The sequence below is a fragment of the Pseudorca crassidens genome, chromosome 19 (assembly GCF_039906515.1).
Source record: "Pseudorca crassidens isolate mPseCra1 chromosome 19, mPseCra1.hap1, whole genome shotgun sequence".
NCBI classification, from domain to species: domain Eukaryota; kingdom Metazoa; phylum Chordata; class Mammalia; order Artiodactyla; family Delphinidae; genus Pseudorca; species Pseudorca crassidens.
Window position 1 is genome coordinate 57,910,666 of NC_090314.1, and position 18,761 is coordinate 57,929,426.

Consider the following 18,761-nt stretch of genomic DNA (forward strand, 5'->3'; position numbering starts at 1 on the left):
TCCTGGCCTCTCCCAGCAGACTACGAATCTGAAACATGCCTGAAGCGAACACACAAACTTTGCTTGCTGGGGCCCCCAGCCCCTCAGCGACAGTTCCCTCTGAGCCACGTGTTCCTTCCACCTGTCCCCAGCTTAATCAGAGTCAAAAGTCCTGAGGACTTCCCCACCCAGCAGGTGAGGTAGGGAGGGGCCCCTTCTCAGGCCTGCTAACCTGCGGGGGCCCTCCATCAGGGGTCAAAGGGCAGGCTGGGGGCCCGGCCAGGCTCAGCCTAACTGCTGCCTGTGGTGCTGTGATAAGGGTTTTGAAAGGTTTCTCTTAACGATGGTGGGATTCAAACCTTAACAGGTCAGATAGTGATGGCCAGATAGTGACCTGCCCTTCTCTCCACCCCAGGGGCTCCACGGGTCCCCTCCCTGGTCCACTGTCTCCCTACTTGTTCTCCTCAGTCCCAGGAACCTGGCTTTTCTGAGTGGTCTCCTGGTTGGGTAGAGAACAGCCCAGGGCCAGCTTCCCTTGCTTCTGAGCACCTGCCCAGGAACCTGGCCCTGGCAGGCCACCCTGGCAGATCTCCAGGATGTGGCCTCAGGGGCAGAGGTATAAGGGACCTGGGTGAGTCCTTGGAGAGTCCCCTCCATGCCACCTGCCACAGGCACGTCCCAGGGCTCGGTGGGCCAGGTTTGTTTTCCCCCAGTCCCTCCAGTCAGGTCCACGGCCAGATAAGATGAGAGTATCTGGGACCAGCTCAGGTCACTCCTGGGACTCCTGTACCTCGCTGGCTGTGGGTGGAAAGATGAAAGCCAAAAGCCTTCTCTTTCCAAGTCTGGCTCCATCGTGAATTCACAGTTTGAACGCTCCTGGAATCCGAGGTGCCTTCCCGGCGCCCTCCGAGCACGTGGGTTTAGCTCCCACTTTCCCTGATGAATGTCCCTCTAGGGCAGCCCTGGTGAGCCAAGCACATGGGGTGGTGGCGGGGGCGGGGGGGACCTCGGCAGGGCCACCTAGCAGCTATAGGCTCAAGGCCCTCGGGATAAAGCCACCCCACCTCCCCTCCCTCCAGCTGTTCCCTACCCTCTCTGCCAGAGGCCACGCCGGGAACACCCATGGACAGAGCTCCAAAGGAAAACACAGAGGCCAAGGCGGTTTGGAGAAACCGGTTCCATTTCGATAGCATTTCCTTACAACTGTGCCTGGCTCAGGGCTGGGCAGCGGGTGGCGAAACCCTCCCCGTGTTGCCCAGGTCTCTGGGGGGTGGGAGCAGAAACAAAAAAGTTCTAGGCTAAGGCCGCTGCTATGTCCTGGGTGCAGCAACCTGTGAAATCACATTAATCAAGGAAACGGACGTCCCGCTAAAGTCTGTGGTACTGCACTCTTTAAAAAAAAAAAAAAATCAAACAAAAGTAAGATGCCCAAGCCACGGCTTAGGATGACGGCCCCCTGTCCACTCTGAGATGTTGCTGTGACCTGAGTCCTCGATCAATCCTGGACCCAGTCATCACTTGGGGTCATGTGGGAAGGTGACCTCTCGCCCAGTCCCACGATCCTTGCTCGGTGGAGGTCCCAGTGATGTCCCAGGAGGGTGGCATCGGGACACCTGGTAGGCTGAAGCACCCAGTGGGGGACAGTCTGCTTTCTGATCGGGGCCAGGACGGAAAAACAGTCACCTTCCCTGAAGTAAGGGAAGAACACAGTTCTCTAGAAAAAAGTCAGATTTGCCAAGAGAGGAGATGCTGGTGCTGATTTGTAATGTCGATTTGGGGGTAAGTGGGGAAGAGGGAAAAGGAGCCGGGTCGGGGTGTGGGGCTGGCCCGGCCCTGCCAGCCTTCCTGGTGGCTGGGGCACTCAGAGGTTGCTGAAGAGTTCGTTTTTCTTGCTCCAGTCCATCTGCGGGGCCCGTTTGCTGCTGCGCTTCTGGTGGGCCCTCTCTTTGGCCACAGCCAGGGAGATGTTGAAGTCCAGGATGGGGTCGGAGGAGGAGGAGGTAGATGAGGGTGCCGTGCAGTCCTGTTTCTTGAGGCTGTCTTGGGAATTCAGCTGTAAAGAGGAGGGGGCGGCAGAGCGCGGGAGTTAGTGCCTTGGAGAGGTGGCTCCCTTGGGGCGGTGCCCAGGGAAGCCAGGTCACAAGAACTGAACGTGGCTCAGCATGTGACCTCCACACAGGCTGGTGTGCCAGGATCAAATGTGGCCTGGGAATGGACTTCCTGTCACCCAGTGCCACCCCCCTCCGCCCAGCCGGCCGGCCTACCTCCTCACTGGTGTCACTGGAGGTGGATCTCGCCAGGGTTGGCCTGGGGCTCTCGGAGGCCGTCTCGGCCAGGGCTTCACGACTGTTCTCCTGGCACAGAGAGGAGGCGTGTGGGTGGGCAGGGCACGGGGTGGGCAGTCCTGGGCGAGGAAGGGCATTCCCAGGGAAGACAGGCGCCTCGGTCTGAGAAGTTCCACTTAAGCCCTCGCTATCCACCCCAGAGCCCCACCGCCTGAGCCTGCCAGGGCCCCTCGAGGATTTACATTTTCACATTCTTCCAAGGATCAGAGGGTAGCCCGGTTCCACCACCCAGGCAGGAGGAACCATCCATCGTGGGATTAGCCGAGTTACCCGCCCCAGTCCTCCCAATGCAGCCTTTGGGGCTGACTCGCCTTTTGGGACGGCGACCCGGGAGGGGCCTCCTGGAGTGTGGGGACACTGGGAGCACCTTTGCTTGGCGTGGGGAACGCCCATCATGCTCCCTGAGTCTCCTGCAGCCCATCTGACTGTTTACTTGGACTTGACCCCGGGATTCTTGAAGTCTTAACCCCAAAGCTGCCAAGAAGGGCTCTGAAGGAAGGAGGTGGATGAGTTCTAGACCCACAGGCAGAGTGACAGAGGCTCAGGTGGTCCAGGGCCAGCCCCTTGCTGTGTCTGTCCCCCAGCAGGAGCCCCCGGGGAAGGGAAGCCTTTGAGCAGACCCTGCAGAGAGCTCCCGTTCTGTGGTCCGACAGCGAGTCGGCCCATCCTAGAGCCAAGGCCTTGACCAGGGCTGTGGCTTGGTGCTCAGCTCGTGCCTGGGTTCCTCTGTGGCCCCAGCTGCCACCGGGCCCCGCCATCTCCCCCCAGCCTCCGCTGCCTCCTCTTCCCTCTGTCCGGGGAGGACAGGCTTTGTTCTTCCAGCCCAGACTGGAAGTAGCAGGGGCCGGGGAGCGCGCGGCCAGACACTGCAGCTCTGTTCTTGGGGGGAAGAATGGCCGCCTCTGTGCGGTGGGGAGCTAGAGGCGGAGCTTGGCACCCAGGATGGCGGGCTGCGGACGGGCCGGCCAGGCCCCTCTCCCTCCCCGCTGCCTTGGGCCCAGGCGGGGGCTGAGGGATACACGGGCAGTTACATAGCTTGGGGCCCAGGAGGGAGCAGCCTGGAAACCCGCAGTTTCCACCTGAGCCAGATGCTGTCCACCTCCCCCCTCCCCCTGCACACCAGGACTCAGCGCCAGAGAAGCAATTAGGGGTCTGCCTTTACCTTCCGGATCTCTCCATTGGTGAAGGGCTCAGGCAAGGGACCTAGGCGAAGGAGAGAAGAGCGGAGGTGAGGCAGGGGCTCTGGGGAATGCCGACGGAGTGGGGCATGGAAGGCAGTGAAGTTGCGGGGTTTGGGCAGATAAGCAGATCACGTTCCCCAAGGTCAGTGTTTAAAAGTCTCCTGACTGCCACCCACCGTGAGTACCTTTGACATTTTGACAACCCAGCACCCACATACGTTATGCGTGTGTGTGACCAAAGTTTAACGAAACAACTTGCCCTTACTACATCGCAATGCTTTTTGATTCTATTCAGTTTCATTAAAGAAAAAAAAGATGCTGGCCTCTGCCTACTCGATTAATCCCAAGAACCACTGATGAGTAAGGAGCTGTTTGAAAAAAAGCGCCGTCCTAGAGGGGGCTGAAATTCCAGGCTGGCTGCCTACCAGCCACCCGGAGAGCTTGTTAGAAATACAAATTCCTGGGCTTTGGTATCAGTTTCTGTTTCAGTGGGTCTGGGACAGGCCTAGGAATCAATATCTTTCAAATGCTTCCTAAGTGACAGCGGCATCACCAGAACTGGGACCACACCCTGGTTATGATTAGTACCTGCATCAGCTGAAAGAAAAGAAGCCCAACTCCTACTGGCCAGTGTGGGGATCGGGGTGGGGCGGGGGACCAGAGGGCTCAGGGCAGAGTCCTGGGTGTGCCCTCCCCCAGCCAATGGGAAACCTGGTGGTGGCAGAAGGGGTCAGAGGGAGAGACACCGGGCCCTGGGGTCACCCTCCCTGGGCTCACTCAGGGTAGACACCCCACCTGGCTGCAAGGGGAGCTGTTCCGTCTCTGGGGACTGGTCAGCCTGGGTGGGTTTCTTCTGAACTCTTAGCTCAAGATCAGTGTGTGTCTTTCTCCTCTCCTGGACCGTGGCCCCGGCACAGGCAGGCATACCTGACGCTCACCCAGCCTTCCCACGGTGGCTGGGCAGGGGACTGCTGGGACACGGGGACACTCACTCCCATCCCCCTGCAAGCAGCCCCTCACCCATGAGCTGTAGGCTGTCTCACTGTGGTAGGGAGGCAGCCGCTGGGAGGGGCATTCCTCTCCACGGGGAGAGTTACATCCAGCTGGGAGGAGGGTCACCTGGGGAGAGTACCCACCCCCAGGTCTCCCTGTGCAGGTCCTCTGGCCAGAGGCTGCAGGCACTGAGGTTCCCAGGGCGTTCCCACCCAGCCAGAGGGAGACAGAGGAGGGAGGAATGTCTGAGGGTTGATGACTTGGGGGTGGGGGGCAGAGAAGGATGCTGGGGGAGGCCGGGGGAGGCATTTGAGCAGCTGAGGGGAATCCAGATTTCAGCTGTGTCTTCCCACACCATGTTGCCAAGAACAAGGCTGGGGGCTTCTCTTGGCTTGTTTCCCCCTCAAGGAGAAAGGGGATTATCTGAGTGACCTGGTTTCCGTGAACTTGGGAGCCAAGGGTAAAGGGGTACCCACCTCCCATGCCCAGGGTCTACTAGCGACTTCTAACTCACCCATTCCCGCCTCCAGGAACCCCCAGGACCCACTGGCCCCCTCCAGCTGGGGATCTAAGTTTGTGGCAGGACCTTTGCGTGGACCCATCTGCTACAAATATGACCCTCAGGGAGGCCCCACCCATTGCAAAGTCCAAAGATTTACCACCCAGCCCCCCACCCCTCCAGGAGCCATCTTCCCAGGGAGAAAAGTCCAGACCAGGGAGCAGAGCACCACTCAACTCCTCCCTGTCCTGGTGCAGCAGCCCTGCCCCATTTGGCTTGGGCTAGGGCGGGGGAGGTGCCAGGCTTGGCAGGGTGATGCGGGGGATGGGAAGGGCAGGGGCCCAGGGACCCACTGCTCTCTAGAGCCAGCGAGCCTGGGTTTCCAAGACAACCTGAGAGAAGGGAAGGGGAGGTACTGGGCCCTGTCATTGGACTCTGATCTGACCAAGCTAAGGCTGGAAGCCTCTCGAGACTTAACCCTTTCCTTGCATCAGCACTGCCCTGAGAGACTGCTGGGGGGAGAGGGGTGGGGGCCCAGGCCTCCCTCCAGTGCTGCAGCTTTGGCCTGGGAATCGGCAGCTCGCTTCCATCTCGCCAGCCCTCGTGCCAGCTTCCCCCCCGTCATATGCCACCCTCAGAGACCCGATGTCAGCGCCGGCGTCCTCTCCCTGACCCTCTCTCCCAACCTACACCGTGGGACACAGTAGAGGCTAGAGCACCGGCCCACACCCCTGACTGGGGGCCTCGGGCCGCCCTGCCCAGCTCACCATGCAGGTGCTCCTGAGATGGGATCACTTTGCATTTCTTGAAGAACTCATCGGTCTCCTTGTCCACCACCAGCAGCTTGGCCTCGTCCCCGCCAGCCTTGATGGCGGACACCACGTCCCCGTGCTGCCTGCCCTCCACGCAGACCCCGTTCACCTGTGGGTGGGGGCAGGGGTTACTGGCACAGGTCTCAGTTCCGGGGTGGGCGGGGGCAGCTGGAAGCAGTACAAGGGGTCCTCTCTGTCCTCGGCCAGTTGGCAACTGGGGGACACTCAGCCCCCCCTTGCCTGTGGAGTCCTGAACCAGGCCAAGTGATCCTCCCACCTGATGGTCAGATGGGGAGGCAGGACACGTGGGAAAAGCCAAAGAAAATAGCCGGCCAAGACTGAACAAACACAGCTGTGACATGGGACGGGAAAGATCTGGGAGGCCTGGGTTGGGCCCCAGCTTTTCTAGGTACTTCCCTCCCTGGGCCTTGGTTTGCTCACATGTAAAATGAGAAGTCTTGGGAGAGCTGAGCTTCCAGCTGTAAGGTTCGAAGACTGAGATTCTGGGACCGGCCCCAAGACACTTGGTTCACGTTTCCTCTCCCAACGAGCATAGCACAAGAGTGTAAGAGTGTGCCTGAGAGCCCCACTTGGGAGAAGGATTTCATCCTCCTGCCCGCATCCTCGTGCCTGGCATGAAGGCCTCGGGCAGAGGGAAGCTCTGGCGGTGGCCCCAGACGTCTAGCTGGATGGACGGGTGAATCGTGGACAGCTGAGTGTGTCTGCTCGGTGACGAAGAGCCCAGGGGAGATCCAGGCAGGAGAGAAGTCAGTCCATCTCTCCATCCGTCCACCACCCATCTTTCCTTCCTTCCTTTTTTTTTTAAATTTTTTTTTTTTTTTTTTTTGCCACGCCGCATGGCTTGTGGATCTCAGTTCCCCAACCAGGGACTGAACCCAGGCCCCGGGAGTGGAAGCGCACAGTCCTAACCACTGGGCCGCCAGGGAAGTCCCCCATGTTTCCTTCCTTTTGTCCTTCCTTCCTTCCCACTCCCCCACCATCCTCCCCCGTCTCCATCCATCCGTCTGGTATCTCTGGGCTGCCCGAGCCTCACAGGCTAATAATGAAGGAGCAATGATGTGACGCCTGCCGCAGGGGAGGCCTCCTGCAGTCAGGAAGGAAGAGCCTGGGAGGAAAGCAAGAAGCGTTACCTCCACGATGCGGTCCTGGGCCCGGAGCCCCGAGGCCTCAGCGGGCGAGTCTGGGTCCACTGCCCGGATGAACTGGCCTGGCTTGGACTTGTCACTGTGCAGGTTGAAGCCGTAGCCGTTGGGGCCCTTCTTCATGGCGCAGAGCCGAGGCCGAAGCTCGTGCTGCGGGGAGAAAGGAGGGGCGACGGTCATCCCACAGCACCCCGGGTTCTGCCCTCCCTGCTCCGTGCCTGACCCCACCTCCCCACCGAGGAGAACTGGGGGAGGACGCAACATGCTGGCCTGGGACTCAGAAGACCCGAGACCCCGCACTGCAGCAACCCGGCCGGGTGACCCTGGGCAGGCCACCGTTCCCTCTTCTGGCAGATGCGGGGTGGGAGCAGGTTAGCTCAAGTCTCTCCCCTTCTGACATTCTAAGGGTCATCACGTTATTTTGATCACTACCTCAATCTCTCAGGGGGTAGCATCCCTGCCAGCCTGGCTTGGTACCTGGGACAGTGACTGGGGACCCCCAGCCCTTTTGTTCGCTATTGTCTGCAGCGGGGGAAGCAAGGGCAGCTGGTTACTCAAAGCTGGTCAGCATGTTTACAGTAAAGCGTCTCCTCGCCCACACGGACTCCTGTCTCGTCCCCACCAAGCAAAATGGCCCAGCCAGAAGGGAGCTGGGGGCCAGATGACCACAGACCAGAGGGAGGCACAGCCAGGGGTCCCGGACGGGACAGGCACATCCCACCGGCAGAACCAAGGCTGAGGGGAAAGGCAGCAACAGAACCCCAAAGACCGTTTGGGTCCCCAAGGAGCCTGAATGGGGAGGGGAGCGGTGGGGAGCAGGGCTGGGCTGAAGGGAGCCCCGTGTGGCTGTGGCCATGGCCTGGAGAGGGGGACCCACGGAAAAGGCACAGGAAGATTGCTCTTAAACACTCAGACCCTCCGCTGAAAACAGTTTTCACCAGCCTAAGCAGCTTAGCTTAGAAGCTGCAGCCCTGGGGTACGTTTACAAGATGGAGGGAATACAGTGTGAGGGGGCCAGAGGCCTGAGCCCATGACCGACTTGGGGTGCCTCTCCCCCTTCTCCAAGGCTCTGGGTTATCACCCGGCTGCCAGGTATCTCCCGCTGAGGAGCTATGTGACCTGGGGCAAGTAATTTCCTTCTCAGAGTCTAGGGTTCATTGTTTGTAGACCATTCTTAGTGCCAGGGTTGCTAGGAGGTCCAGGGGGTAATTAACATATGTGGGAACACCTGACCACGCTAAAATCTCTGTGCCCGGTTTGCCATCGTTGCTAATATCAATACAAGCTGAGAAGTGAGATTCTGAGGGTGGGGTGGGGTGCCGGGTAGCTCTGAGACCTCACTCCCCAGCTGGGAGAGGAGAAGGCAAGGGAGGGGTGGGGAGGGAGAGGAGGGCTTACAGGCCTCCTGCCCCAACTCGCTGGCCCCAGGAGGCGGCTGCCGTCTGCAGTGAAGCCTCAGTCCCCACCCCTCTGCTCCGGGAGGGGTAGGGAGGTGGCCGGAGGAGGGTGACTCTGCTTTCCTTTAGATGCCTGGGTGGGCCTTTGTGTGTTTCAGGATGTTGGTAGGGGGTGTGGAGAGGCCAAGACAGGAAGGAGGGGTGAGGCGACGTTTAGGCCTGGGTTTACCCTAATCTGGGATAGAGGCCCCGTGCGATCTCACTTCACCCCAGACCACAGCTGAGACAGTTAAGTGAGCATAAAAAAGTGGGGGCGCCCACGGAGGCACCCTCTTTTCTCCAGTTCTCCTCATCCCTTCTGGTCCTCACTGCAGGCCCCCCCCCTCGCTGATGCCCCCCTCCCGCTGCTTCCCCTGGGGTGGGGGGGGAGGCCCTCCCGCAGCCTGCAGCCCCCGCCCCCCACCGGGATCTAGTTCCGGGAGTGAGGCTCTTTTCCCCTCAAGCTAATCCCTCCGCGGAGCTGCCAGCCCAGCCCTCCCCCAGGCCCAGGGGAACAGGAACAGGTCCGACCAGTTGCTACCACGGGGCAGGCAGCTTTCTGCCCCAGCCGGGCAGTGCTCTGCAGTCACCCCGAGAAAGCGGGGAGGGTGAATCACGGGGAAGGGAGAGGGCAGCTCTGGTGTCTCTGCTCCCCCCGCCGCCCCTCACTCCAGAGAGCCTTCCCTCCATCCTCGAGATAGGGGTAGGGGTAGGGTGAGGGTTAAGCCTGACCCCTATCCTCAAGATGGGGAAACTGAGACAGGAAGCCCATTGCCTGATGTCAGAACTTCACGGTGGAGAAGCCAGGACGCCACCCCAGGCTCTGACTTGGGACCTGTGCTCCCGCCACCATCCCTGGAAGGACCCAAGCCCAGGCTGGGAGGAGGCCCACTGGAGGTGGGGAGTTGCAAACACCGCTTGCAGCCTCTGCTGGGAGGGGCAAGGAGATGATGAAACCGCAGGCTTCCTTCCGAGGCTCAGGCTCGCGGCCTCTCGCGGGGCGACACGGCGGCGAGCAGGCCCGGCGGCTTCGGGCGCCCTCCTGGCTGGCGGGGCGGCACTGGCTGCCCCCGTGATGGGTCTCTGTGCCGCGGGCTTCCCTCACTGATCCTCAGCACCTTTCCCCCCGGGGACCCTTGCCTGGTGACTTGTCGTGTGCACCTCACTTCCTTCTGCTGGCGCCAAACCATGAGGATCTCAGGGCAGATTCACCTGCAGAGCCCAGGCCCCCGCTGCTCCCTTCCCCCTGCCCTGGGACCTGTTCCGTTGCTTTCTGGGGTGGCTGGGGCGGGGGACAAGGAAACCCCAGGCGTTTTCCGAAGCGCTCAGACAGGTATAGAGCCCCACCCAGCTCCCATCTTCCCCAGTCCCCAGAGGCTCCCTCCCTTCCCATGGGGCTGGGGGGGGGCTTCCCATTCTTCCCGCGTTGCTCTCCACCCTTCCCCCAGCTGCCCCCAGGAGGCGTCATTGCCAGCTGCTGAGTCAGCCCATCAAAGGCGCCCATCCCAGCCTGGTGGAAGCTGGTGCTGTCAGGAGTCCTGGGGGCAGCTCCCTCAGGGTGTGTGGTCAGCACCGAGAAGAGAAGATGGGGACGGGAGGTGTCAGGTGCTGGCCGGAGCTTGGCCACCATTGCTCTGGGCCCACACCCCCAGAGCTGGGGCAGGGGGAAGAAATGGAACATCTGGGACATCCTGGGGGTGGCATGCGGCTCCCAGGAGCTCAGGAGGGGACCTGTGCCATGGTGGCAGCTCCGGAGGGGAACACGGCCCCAGCGTGTTCAGAGATTCAGGCGGGTCTTCCAGTGTGGATGACAGCTCAGAAGGAAAGATCAGGATCTGCTCAGTGGGGAGACTGGCAGAGAAGTGAGAGGAAAGCCCAGGAGGCGGTGGTGGCCGACGGGCTGTGCAAATGGGCCGGGGTGGCTGGGGGCTGGATGAGTCTCTCACTTCCAGACAATGCCAGACCTGCCTTCCAGAACAGACCCTGTCAGGAGAGCTGCCTCTAGACTCTTCCCATGGGGGCTTCTCCCACCCTGCGGGTCTCGGGCTGCCCCGAGCCTTGCACAGGCCTGCCCCGGCTGCTGGCTCCATTCCGTCCTCTTCACCCAGGGAGCCCAGTCACCTCCACCCACTCAGCCCAGGGAGCGGATGTTGGGCACGGAATTCAATAGGCACCACCAGCAGCCACCTGGAAAGCTGGGGAAAGTCGATACCCTAATCCTGGTGACCGTCTCTGGGGAGCAGGCCCAGGGCCGCTCCCTGCTCCTCCTTGGGGAGGGCGGCTGGGGGCCAACGCCCCACTGGGCCCAGCCCCGCCCTGGCCGGTGCCATGGTGATGGGCCCTATAGAAAACAAGCCAGGCTGCTTCTCCCAGGCCAGCCAGCTCCGGGCCCCAGAAGGGGCGGCTGGAGGAGCAGCAAGACCACCGGGGTGGCTAGGGGAACAACAGAGGTGACTCGTCACCTCCCAAGGCTGCCCTTCCCCCCAGCCCGGCCAGCCGAGGGCTCTTCTTTATGCAAATAAGATAAGAATGATACCCTGCCCCCACGCAGGGGAATCAGCCCCAACAAGGGAGGGGGGGGTGGAGAGATGGAGCCCTGGCTGTTCTGGTGGGGGAGGGGTGGGGTATACTGGGTGTAAGGAGCCCGGGCTGCAGCTCAGGCCGCTTCACGGGGCTCTTGGAGACACAGGCCTGGGTCTGGTGCCAACTCTTCAAGGAAACCAGGATGGAGCGAGCTGCCTCTGCCTGGGGGTGACGTGTGACTGGGCAGCACGGGGGCACTGTCCTCAGGGCAGGCTGGGAAGTGACCAGGAGCTCAGACTGCTGGCCAGTGTCCAGGCTCTAGGCTGAAGGCATCCTCTCCTCACCCAAAGGGAGGTGACCAAGGGCTCGGCTGTCACTGACCCATGATCTCTGGCCCTGATGTGGCTTCATTTATTTCTCCCTAGAAGACACCCCAGCCCAAGGTCTGTGCACACTGAGGAATGCTGGCCGCCTCCCTCTGCAAAAAAGGAGCGACTCTAGGCCTTGATCTCGTGCTTTGCCGTTTCTCAGCGGGAAGGCCCTTCTCCGGAGACCCGCAGGGTGGGATCCAGATGATAAAGTGGGGGCTGCTTCTCTGACACCCCCACGCAGGGACCCTGAGCCAGGTTCTCCCTCTGGCTCTTTTCTCCCGGTGCTGGCCAGAGACCCACCCGATGGGGAGTTTGGCTCAGTTCTCCCCAGGCCTGGGCAAGCCTGGGATAGAGCAGGCTGGTACCTGGGCTGCGGCCTGGCTGGACACCACCCAGGCTGGCAGGCTCTCTACCGTCATCCCTCCTCACCCTCCTTCCAGAAGTTGCTGGATTTAACTCCTGTGGGCTGTCCCGAGAGGCTCTGTAAGGACCTTCTCGGAGCTTGTGAAATCGGGGCTCTACGTTTAGTGAGCACTTACTAAGTGCCAAGCACCCCACCAGGGCTTTATAAGTGTATATTCTTGTCAGGACCCAACTGTAACCCTTTGGGAGGAGGGTATTATTGCCCTCACTGCACAGATGAGGAAACTCAGGTTCAAAGAGGTGGCATAAACCGCTCAAGTACACACAGCTGATGGGAGAAGAGGGTCGGCTTTGACCTCAGCTCCAGAGCAGCAGTGCCCATAGAAACAGAATGCGTCACGTAGCTAACTTAAACGTTTCTAGTAGCCAAATTAAAACGTAAAAAGAAACAAGAGAAATCAATTTTAATATCTTACTTAACACAACATATCTAAAATATTATCATTCTAACACGTAATCTAGTTAAAAGTTATTAATGGCATACTTTACATCCTTTTTCCTGTACTAAGTTTTCCAAATCTGGTGTGCATTTTATTTTTACTTACGGCACATCTCAATTTCAACCAGCACATTTCAAGCGCTAAGAGCCACACGTGGCCAGTGGCTGCCCAAAAGGCCCGTACAGACCCTAGAGGTCTCACTCTCAACTCTTAGGCTGTCCCCTACGTCCCCATGGCCTTTGCTGTTTCAACTGGGCATCACGACCTTATAAACAAGCACAGGGAGAGGCCGGAGCCTTTGTCCCTGGAAAGTCAGAGCTCCGGCCTCAGTCCCCCAGCCTTGGGCGGCACTAGAACCCAGGCCTTGGGGCATCCGTACCACTTGTCCTTTTCAGGGAGCAGGAAGCCAAACAGGGTCTGGGGTCGGGGGACGTGGTGAACTGTCCTACCCTGAGGGGTGGGGGAGGAAGGCCAAGGCCGACAGCCAAGGTCAGCCTCTCAGGGGTAGTCCTTTGTGCTACAGGGAGCCCCAGAGCCAGCAAGGACAGTTCTCAGGCCCTGGGGATGAGGGTAGAGACTTGGTTACCAGACTCCCGGCTGGGCCCATAGTGTGAGAAGGGATGGGGCCTGGAGCCTGCCCCTTCTGGGCCGAGGCCTTCCGTCGGGGCTGACACTTTTCCTGATGGTGTCCGCTGGGGACAGAAGCACCTGGGAGCCCTGGAGCCTTGCAGGGAGCTGGTTCCAGCAGCCTGAATTTATGCTGCTGTGATGGCCCTAGTATGGCCCAGAATGTGATGGGCAGAGACACCCAGCTGGAGGGTCAGGCCCTTAAGCACAACCCAAGCCGGATGGACGTGCAGACACTGGAGTCAGAGTGAGCGGAGTTCTCAGACACAGCCCTGCTACAGGGTACGGGCTCCCTACTGAGAACCGTGGGGCCACCGCCCGCACTGATGGAGCCTCAGTCTCCGCATATGGACAATGGGGCTAGTAGCTACCCTGTAGGGTGGTCGTGTGGATTAACTGAGATAAGGCGTGTTTAGTACACAGCACATCGCCAGACACATATAATAACTACCAGTTACTTATTATTTATCAACTTACAAAATGGAGAAAATAATACCTGATTTGCAGGGCTGTGGTGAGGGAAGAAAAAGAAAAAAATCAGTGAAGTGTGTATCACTACCTTTAGGGCCGGGCAACTAGCAGGCTTAGAGGAGCTCCCATTATTGGGGTCTAGAGCTCTGGTTTCTCTCTGTAAGAGGCTCACAGCACCCTCAAGACCTTGGCCAGGCCCCGTCTTCCCCTAATTCCTAAGCGCTCCCTGACTTCCTCAGGGATCCATGGGATGGGGAGCCTGGGGAGGAAGAGAAGGGCCCCCCCATGGAGACAGGACGGGGATCCTTGAGAAAAAAGCCCCTTCTCTTTCCAAGAGAATCATCTCCAGGATTGAACAGGAACCAGAAGGTCAGAACCAGGGGCTATCCCAGGGGAGAAAGAAATTCCAAGTATGTGACTTAAGAGGAGGAACCAGCACACAAGCCGTCACACCCTGTCCATTTCCAATCCAAACATCCTGCAGCTCAAGTCCTGCTCTGCCCTCGCAGACTCTAGCTCGGTCCGCGTGAAACGGGAACACGGGAAAGAGGTTGGAGGCTGCCAGCTAATGGTGCCCACCCCCGACTTTGCCACCTGCGGTACCTCTGGGATCAAGGTCAGGCGTGGCGGGAACCCACCCCACGCTGGGCACTTAACACACACCTTCCGCATCATCTCATCAAATCTCTCCCACAACCCTGCAGGGTGGGGTCGGGGTCCCCGTTTCACAGAGCTAGAAGCTGAGGCTCGTGGGGAACGCTGAACAATCAGGGTCCCAGAGCCAGAGGGCAGCAGGGCTGGGATTCACAGACTTTTGGCTCTCTAGTTTTAAAATGGAAGCTGCTAGTAGGCAAGAAAAAGGAGCGAGTAAAGCTCTATCTGGAATTCCAATCTCCGGGTGTGCTCTCGAGGCATGAACAGGCCCAGGTGGGTTGGGCCGAGATGAATTAGGACAAAGTCCCCCATGGCTGTTTCGCATTCATCCATTCACGCAAAAATGATTTATTGAGCCCCTCCCTGCTCGGTGCCGGGGACAGTGATGGGGATATGAACAGAAATCAGCCACAGCTGTTGCCCTTGGGACCCAGCACGGGCTGGTGGAGCAGATATGAACAGATGATTGAGATATTGCGTGTTCCGTGTGAGAAAACGTGGAAGGACAGGGGGCAGAAGGAGGTGAGGGAAGAGCTCACGATGCCTGCGGGGTCGAGGAAAGGTTTCCTGGAAGGTGAGTGGTCTTGGGGAGCGTGCTTGGTGCGGAAGAGGACTGAGGGTTCCCACGTGCAGATATTAGGGGCGAAGGCTCAAAGCACATGGCATGCTGGGAGGGAATTCGGACCCTCGGTGTGGTTTGGTGGGCTGGTGGGGACAAGAGGGGCGGTGGCGAGAGAAGGCTGCCGGATTGTGAAGGGCTGATTCTTCAATGACAGCGACCCCAGATGGAGCGCTTTCGGATGCCAGGCTTGGCCACGGCAGCACGTGCCCTACGGGAGAGGCAGATCCAGGGCTAGCTGCCCCCTGGGTGGGCGTGTAATCATCACTGTGAAATATGTATTAATTCAGATCTCAGCAACCAACGTTCACTGAGCATTTACTTAGTGGAGGCTCTGAGCTACTGGCTCGACAGGCATCCTCATGTAACCCCGCCAACGCCACGAGGCCCCTGCTGTCACCCCCAATTTACACAAGAGGAAATGGAAGCTTAGAGAAACTTGGCTCGCTCGCGGTGGCCCAGCGAGTGCAGCTGAGCTGGCTCAGGCCTGCCCAGCCCCCGCTGTGGGCCCCGTGCCGGCTGCCCAGCTCAAGGATTTAGGCCTCATCCTGTGACTGCGGGGGGCCGTGAGCAGGGGTGCTGTTGCTCCTCCCTCCCCGTGGGTGGAGGTGTGCCGAGCTGGAAGCACCCCGCCACCTCCTCCGAGATCAGGACTACGGGCACCCCTCACCCTCTGCCCTGCATCGTTCTCGACCCAGGCCGCTCTTCCCAGTGAGATGTCACCCGCCATCCACTCTGCATGACACTTTCCCACCAACACCTTTTTCACTTCTGAGAACTAACGATGATGTCATTAACAGCCCCCACTTTGTAAACGAATTCAGACTCAAACTAAATCAGTTAACATTCAAACGCTGGGTATATCCCTTACAGACATCCCTTGTCTCTTCAGGGAACGATGAACTCTTATGATGTGTATTAACTTTTTTTTTCTTTTCTTTTTTTGCAACGACAGGGCGGGTCATCTGCAGGCCCACCGTACCAGATTTCATGGGAACCTCCTACCAGGACTTAACGCTGCTCGGCGGCCATGCAGAGGCTAAGAGACACCCCGCTCACAGCTGGGATTCAAATGCCTGGGCATACAAGATGCTCAGTCCAGCACACTAGGGGCTCAAGGACTTTCCATTAGTTGTAAAATTCTAGAGAAGGCAGGTGTCACTGGAATCCAACGCCCTCATTTTATTGATGGGAGAACCAAGGCTCAGAGAAGTTCTGATTTGTTCGTTGACCTGAAACCCCAAGAGGCCTGGTGATGGTGTCTCCGGGACTGGCTGGAGGGTTCTGTTCCCTTCCACGGGCCCAACAGAGCATACACACAAATGCAGGTGTCACGCCACTACCTGGGGCAACCCCATCCTGCGCTCACCCAGAGAGCAGAAGCCAACCTCTGCTGCTTCTCAGGTGGCCTGGTGGGGAGCACATGTGCTAGGTCAAGCCTCCGTCCTGGCCTCTGCGCCCCCCAGCTCCCCGCAGGCCCTCCTGCACCCAGCAGCAAAACCAAAAGGGCACCAGGAGGAGCTAAACATGACTGCAACCTAGGGGGGCGGGTCCGGGAGGCCGATTACTTGTGCCAGTGCCGAAGTCCAAAAAAAACAAAAACAGAACAGGAATGGTCAATCGATGCCCTCGGCACAAAGTTCAAACTGGATTTCTGCCTGGGACCAGAGGTCATGGGTTCCAAGTCCCCAGTGTCAAACCCCTGCCAGGGGTGCTCCGACCCCACCCCCACCCTTGCCAATGCCAGCTTGTTAGCGGCAGGAAGCAGGAGCCTGGTGGCCCTGGCGTTCTCGGCACCCAGCTCTGGCTGGACAGGGCTCCTGGTGACTTCACCTCCACCAACCCAACCGGCCCTCTCCGGCTCCACCTACTACCCTTAAAGGCTGAACTGTGCCCTTTCTCTGTCAAGGGAGGCTCCTACTGGCACCACGGACACCCCTGCCAGCAGGTGGAGAGCTGGTGAAGCCAAACGGGCCCAGGGGATGCCCTGGTCCTGCTCCCCACAACCCCACCCTGAGGCCCCCCCTTCACTCTCCGGGGAACGGTAGGCTCAGTACAACTTCCCTTTTGCCTCCGCCCCTCCTACGGCCGATCCAAACTGGGGTCATGAGAGGAAACACCAAACGTGGTTAGAAAGCAACCAGTCTGCTTGCTGTCCAGGGACTGGAGTGAGACAGCTGATGCCCGGGCAAGACCACCTGCTGTCCGCTGTCCAGCCCAGGAACGCTGGACCACTCCCGCCGCCGTTTCTCCTCCTCCAAGGTCTTCCCTCCCGCTCCCAGATACTAGCCAGCGCTTACTCCTCACATTCCTGAGAATCATAAATCCCCCTGGGTGGCAGAGCTGCCACCATCCCCCAGACCAGACGCCTCTGCGCCTCCTCCCTGAGCCCCACCCCCATACATCGCCTTGGGACGGTGGAGCTTCTTTCTTAGAAGTCACACCGGACTTCAGGAGGATGAAGTCCAGCCAGGCTGAAGTTCATGATACACACGCCAGCCAGCGGGCTGTGGGGAAGGGGGGAAGTGCCTGAGAACCCAGCGTGTGACCCCCCTCCCCTCCCCTCCCAGCGCTGCAGCTCCACACAGAAAGAGCGTAGTTATTCCTCTAGCTTTTTGAAGTCGGGGCCGCTCTAGCCTCACCCCAGCTCCATTTACCACCCCCAGGGGCCGTGGAGAAAGCTGGTCACTTCACCAGGAGGGGCGGGATTGGGAGTCCCAAGGGACCGGAGCAGACACCACCGACAGAGTCGAGGAAAAGGGGACTGGGCTCCCTGGAGCCGCTCGCCCTCACCCTCACTCCCAAAGGCGCTCAGGGTCCCAGCCCAGTCCGGGGAGAGGGAGTAGGGATCGCGGGACGCAGCCTCAAGGCTGTAACTGCCAGTTCGCCCGGTTGGCGGGCGGAAGCAGTCTCCCCCGTGAGGATCCAGTTTCAGAAAGACAAGGCGGCAGCAGGGCTGGGCGTCCGGGGCGCCTGGGTCTCTGGACTACTCTCCCTCCCACCCGGTTCCAGCCTCGCCGTCCGGCCCGGGCCCGCACTTACCCGCTCCTGATGGCTCTTCTCGGCCTCGTGCGGCTCCGGCGCGGCGGCGGGCGGCTCATTTTCGCCGCCAGCCCCCTGCTCCTCGGCGGCGGCCGGCGGCTCGGCCTGCCCGGATCCTTCCTGGGGGCGCAGCATCTCCTCCCGGACCTGGACGCCCAACTTCTGCAGCCGCTCGTCGGTCTCGGGGTCGACCACCAGCAGGCGCACGGAGTTGAGTGCGGCACGGATGCGGCTCACCACCTGCTGGTGGGTCTCTTTCTCCACGTTCTCGCCATTCACCTCCACTAGCCGGTCTCCGGCCAGCAGTCCCGACTTCTCGGCCGGCGAGCCGGGCTCCACCAGCCGGATGAACTGGCCTACCTTGCCCTTTTCCCCGTGCAGGTGGAAGCCGTAGCCGTTCGGACCCTTCTCCAGGCAGCAGAGCCGGGGTAGAGGCGCCCCGGCCGCCGCGTCCGTGCTCATCTCGCCCTGCAACGGCTCAGCGGCGTCCGGTCGGGGTCCGGAGACGGGACGGTCCACCCCTTCTTCTCACCCTGCGGGCCGGGAGACGAGAGCGAGGGCGGCAGGGAAAGCCCGCGCCGCCGAACTGGCAGAGCGAGCAGGTGTCCTGGGAGCGGCGGAGGCGAACTGCGAGGAGCCGAAGCCGAAGCTCACGGACCAATCCCCGCCGTGCGCGGAGTCTGAGCGTTCCAGAGCCCGCCCAGGCTGCTTATTCCTGGGGGCGGGGCCGCGTGGAGGGTGTGGACCACCGAGGGCCAATCAGACACCACGGAGAGGGGGAGCTCTGGCAGGGTGAACGACACCGGCCAATGGGAGCGCGCAGGGGTGAGTTTCTGCTCTCAGCGCGGCGCCCCGCGGCGGGAGAAGAAAGAGGGCTCAGGAAGTGGAAGTGTCTGTTACCAAGTGGCTGGTTGAGGCCCGGGGGTGGGGGGGAGAGGGGAGGGGGAGGAGGAGGGGGAGGGCCGGGCGGGGGCGAGTTCCTGGTACTGGGCAGAGCGGCCCGCAGGATCTTTTCTGATTTCCCTCCACCTGCCTCGGGGATTGAGAGCCAACCCTCGGGTAAAGGACCCTAACATTTCAACAGCCTTCAGCCGAAGTGTGCAACTCCAGTTGGGAGTGGGGGCGGGGGCGACTGTTGCCAGGAAAATCAATGCCGCTCCAGTGCTGCGAGCGGTCTTACGAA

At 60.2% G+C, this 18,761-nt stretch overlaps 1 protein-coding gene across 1 annotated transcript; it reads right to left on the bottom strand.

Moving 5' to 3' along the window:
* Positions 1–1,728: 1,728 nt before the first annotated feature.
* NHERF1 (NHERF family PDZ scaffold protein 1) lies at positions 1,729–18,275 on the bottom strand. The gene is made up of 6 exons (XM_067715760.1): positions 17,579–18,275; positions 6,961–7,122; positions 5,765–5,918; positions 3,487–3,527; positions 2,244–2,333; positions 1,729–2,032 (listed from the first exon to the last, which is right to left on the bottom strand). Exons 1-6 carry the CDS (start codon positions 18,038–18,040, stop codon positions 1,841–1,843), a joined length of 1,101 nt encoding a protein of 366 aa, XP_067571861.1. The 5' UTR covers positions 18,041–18,275; the 3' UTR covers positions 1,729–1,840.
* Between the last annotated feature and the right edge of the window lie 486 nt (positions 18,276–18,761).

Bases quoted from the DNA above. Each gene is read 5' to 3' on its own strand.
- NHERF1 (XM_067715760.1), bottom strand. From the start codon at position 18,040: ATGAGCACGGACGCGGCGGCCGGGGCGCCTCTACCCCGGCTCTGCTGC. The intron at 7,123-17,578 runs GTAAGTGCGGGC...TTCTCCCCGCAG, and splicing joins AGAAGAGCCATCAGGAGCGG to CACGAGCTTCGGCCTCGGCT. The intron at 2,334-3,486 runs GTAAAGGCAGAC...TCTCTGTGCCAG, and splicing joins CCAATGGAGAGATCCGGAAG to GAGAACAGTCGTGAAGCCCT.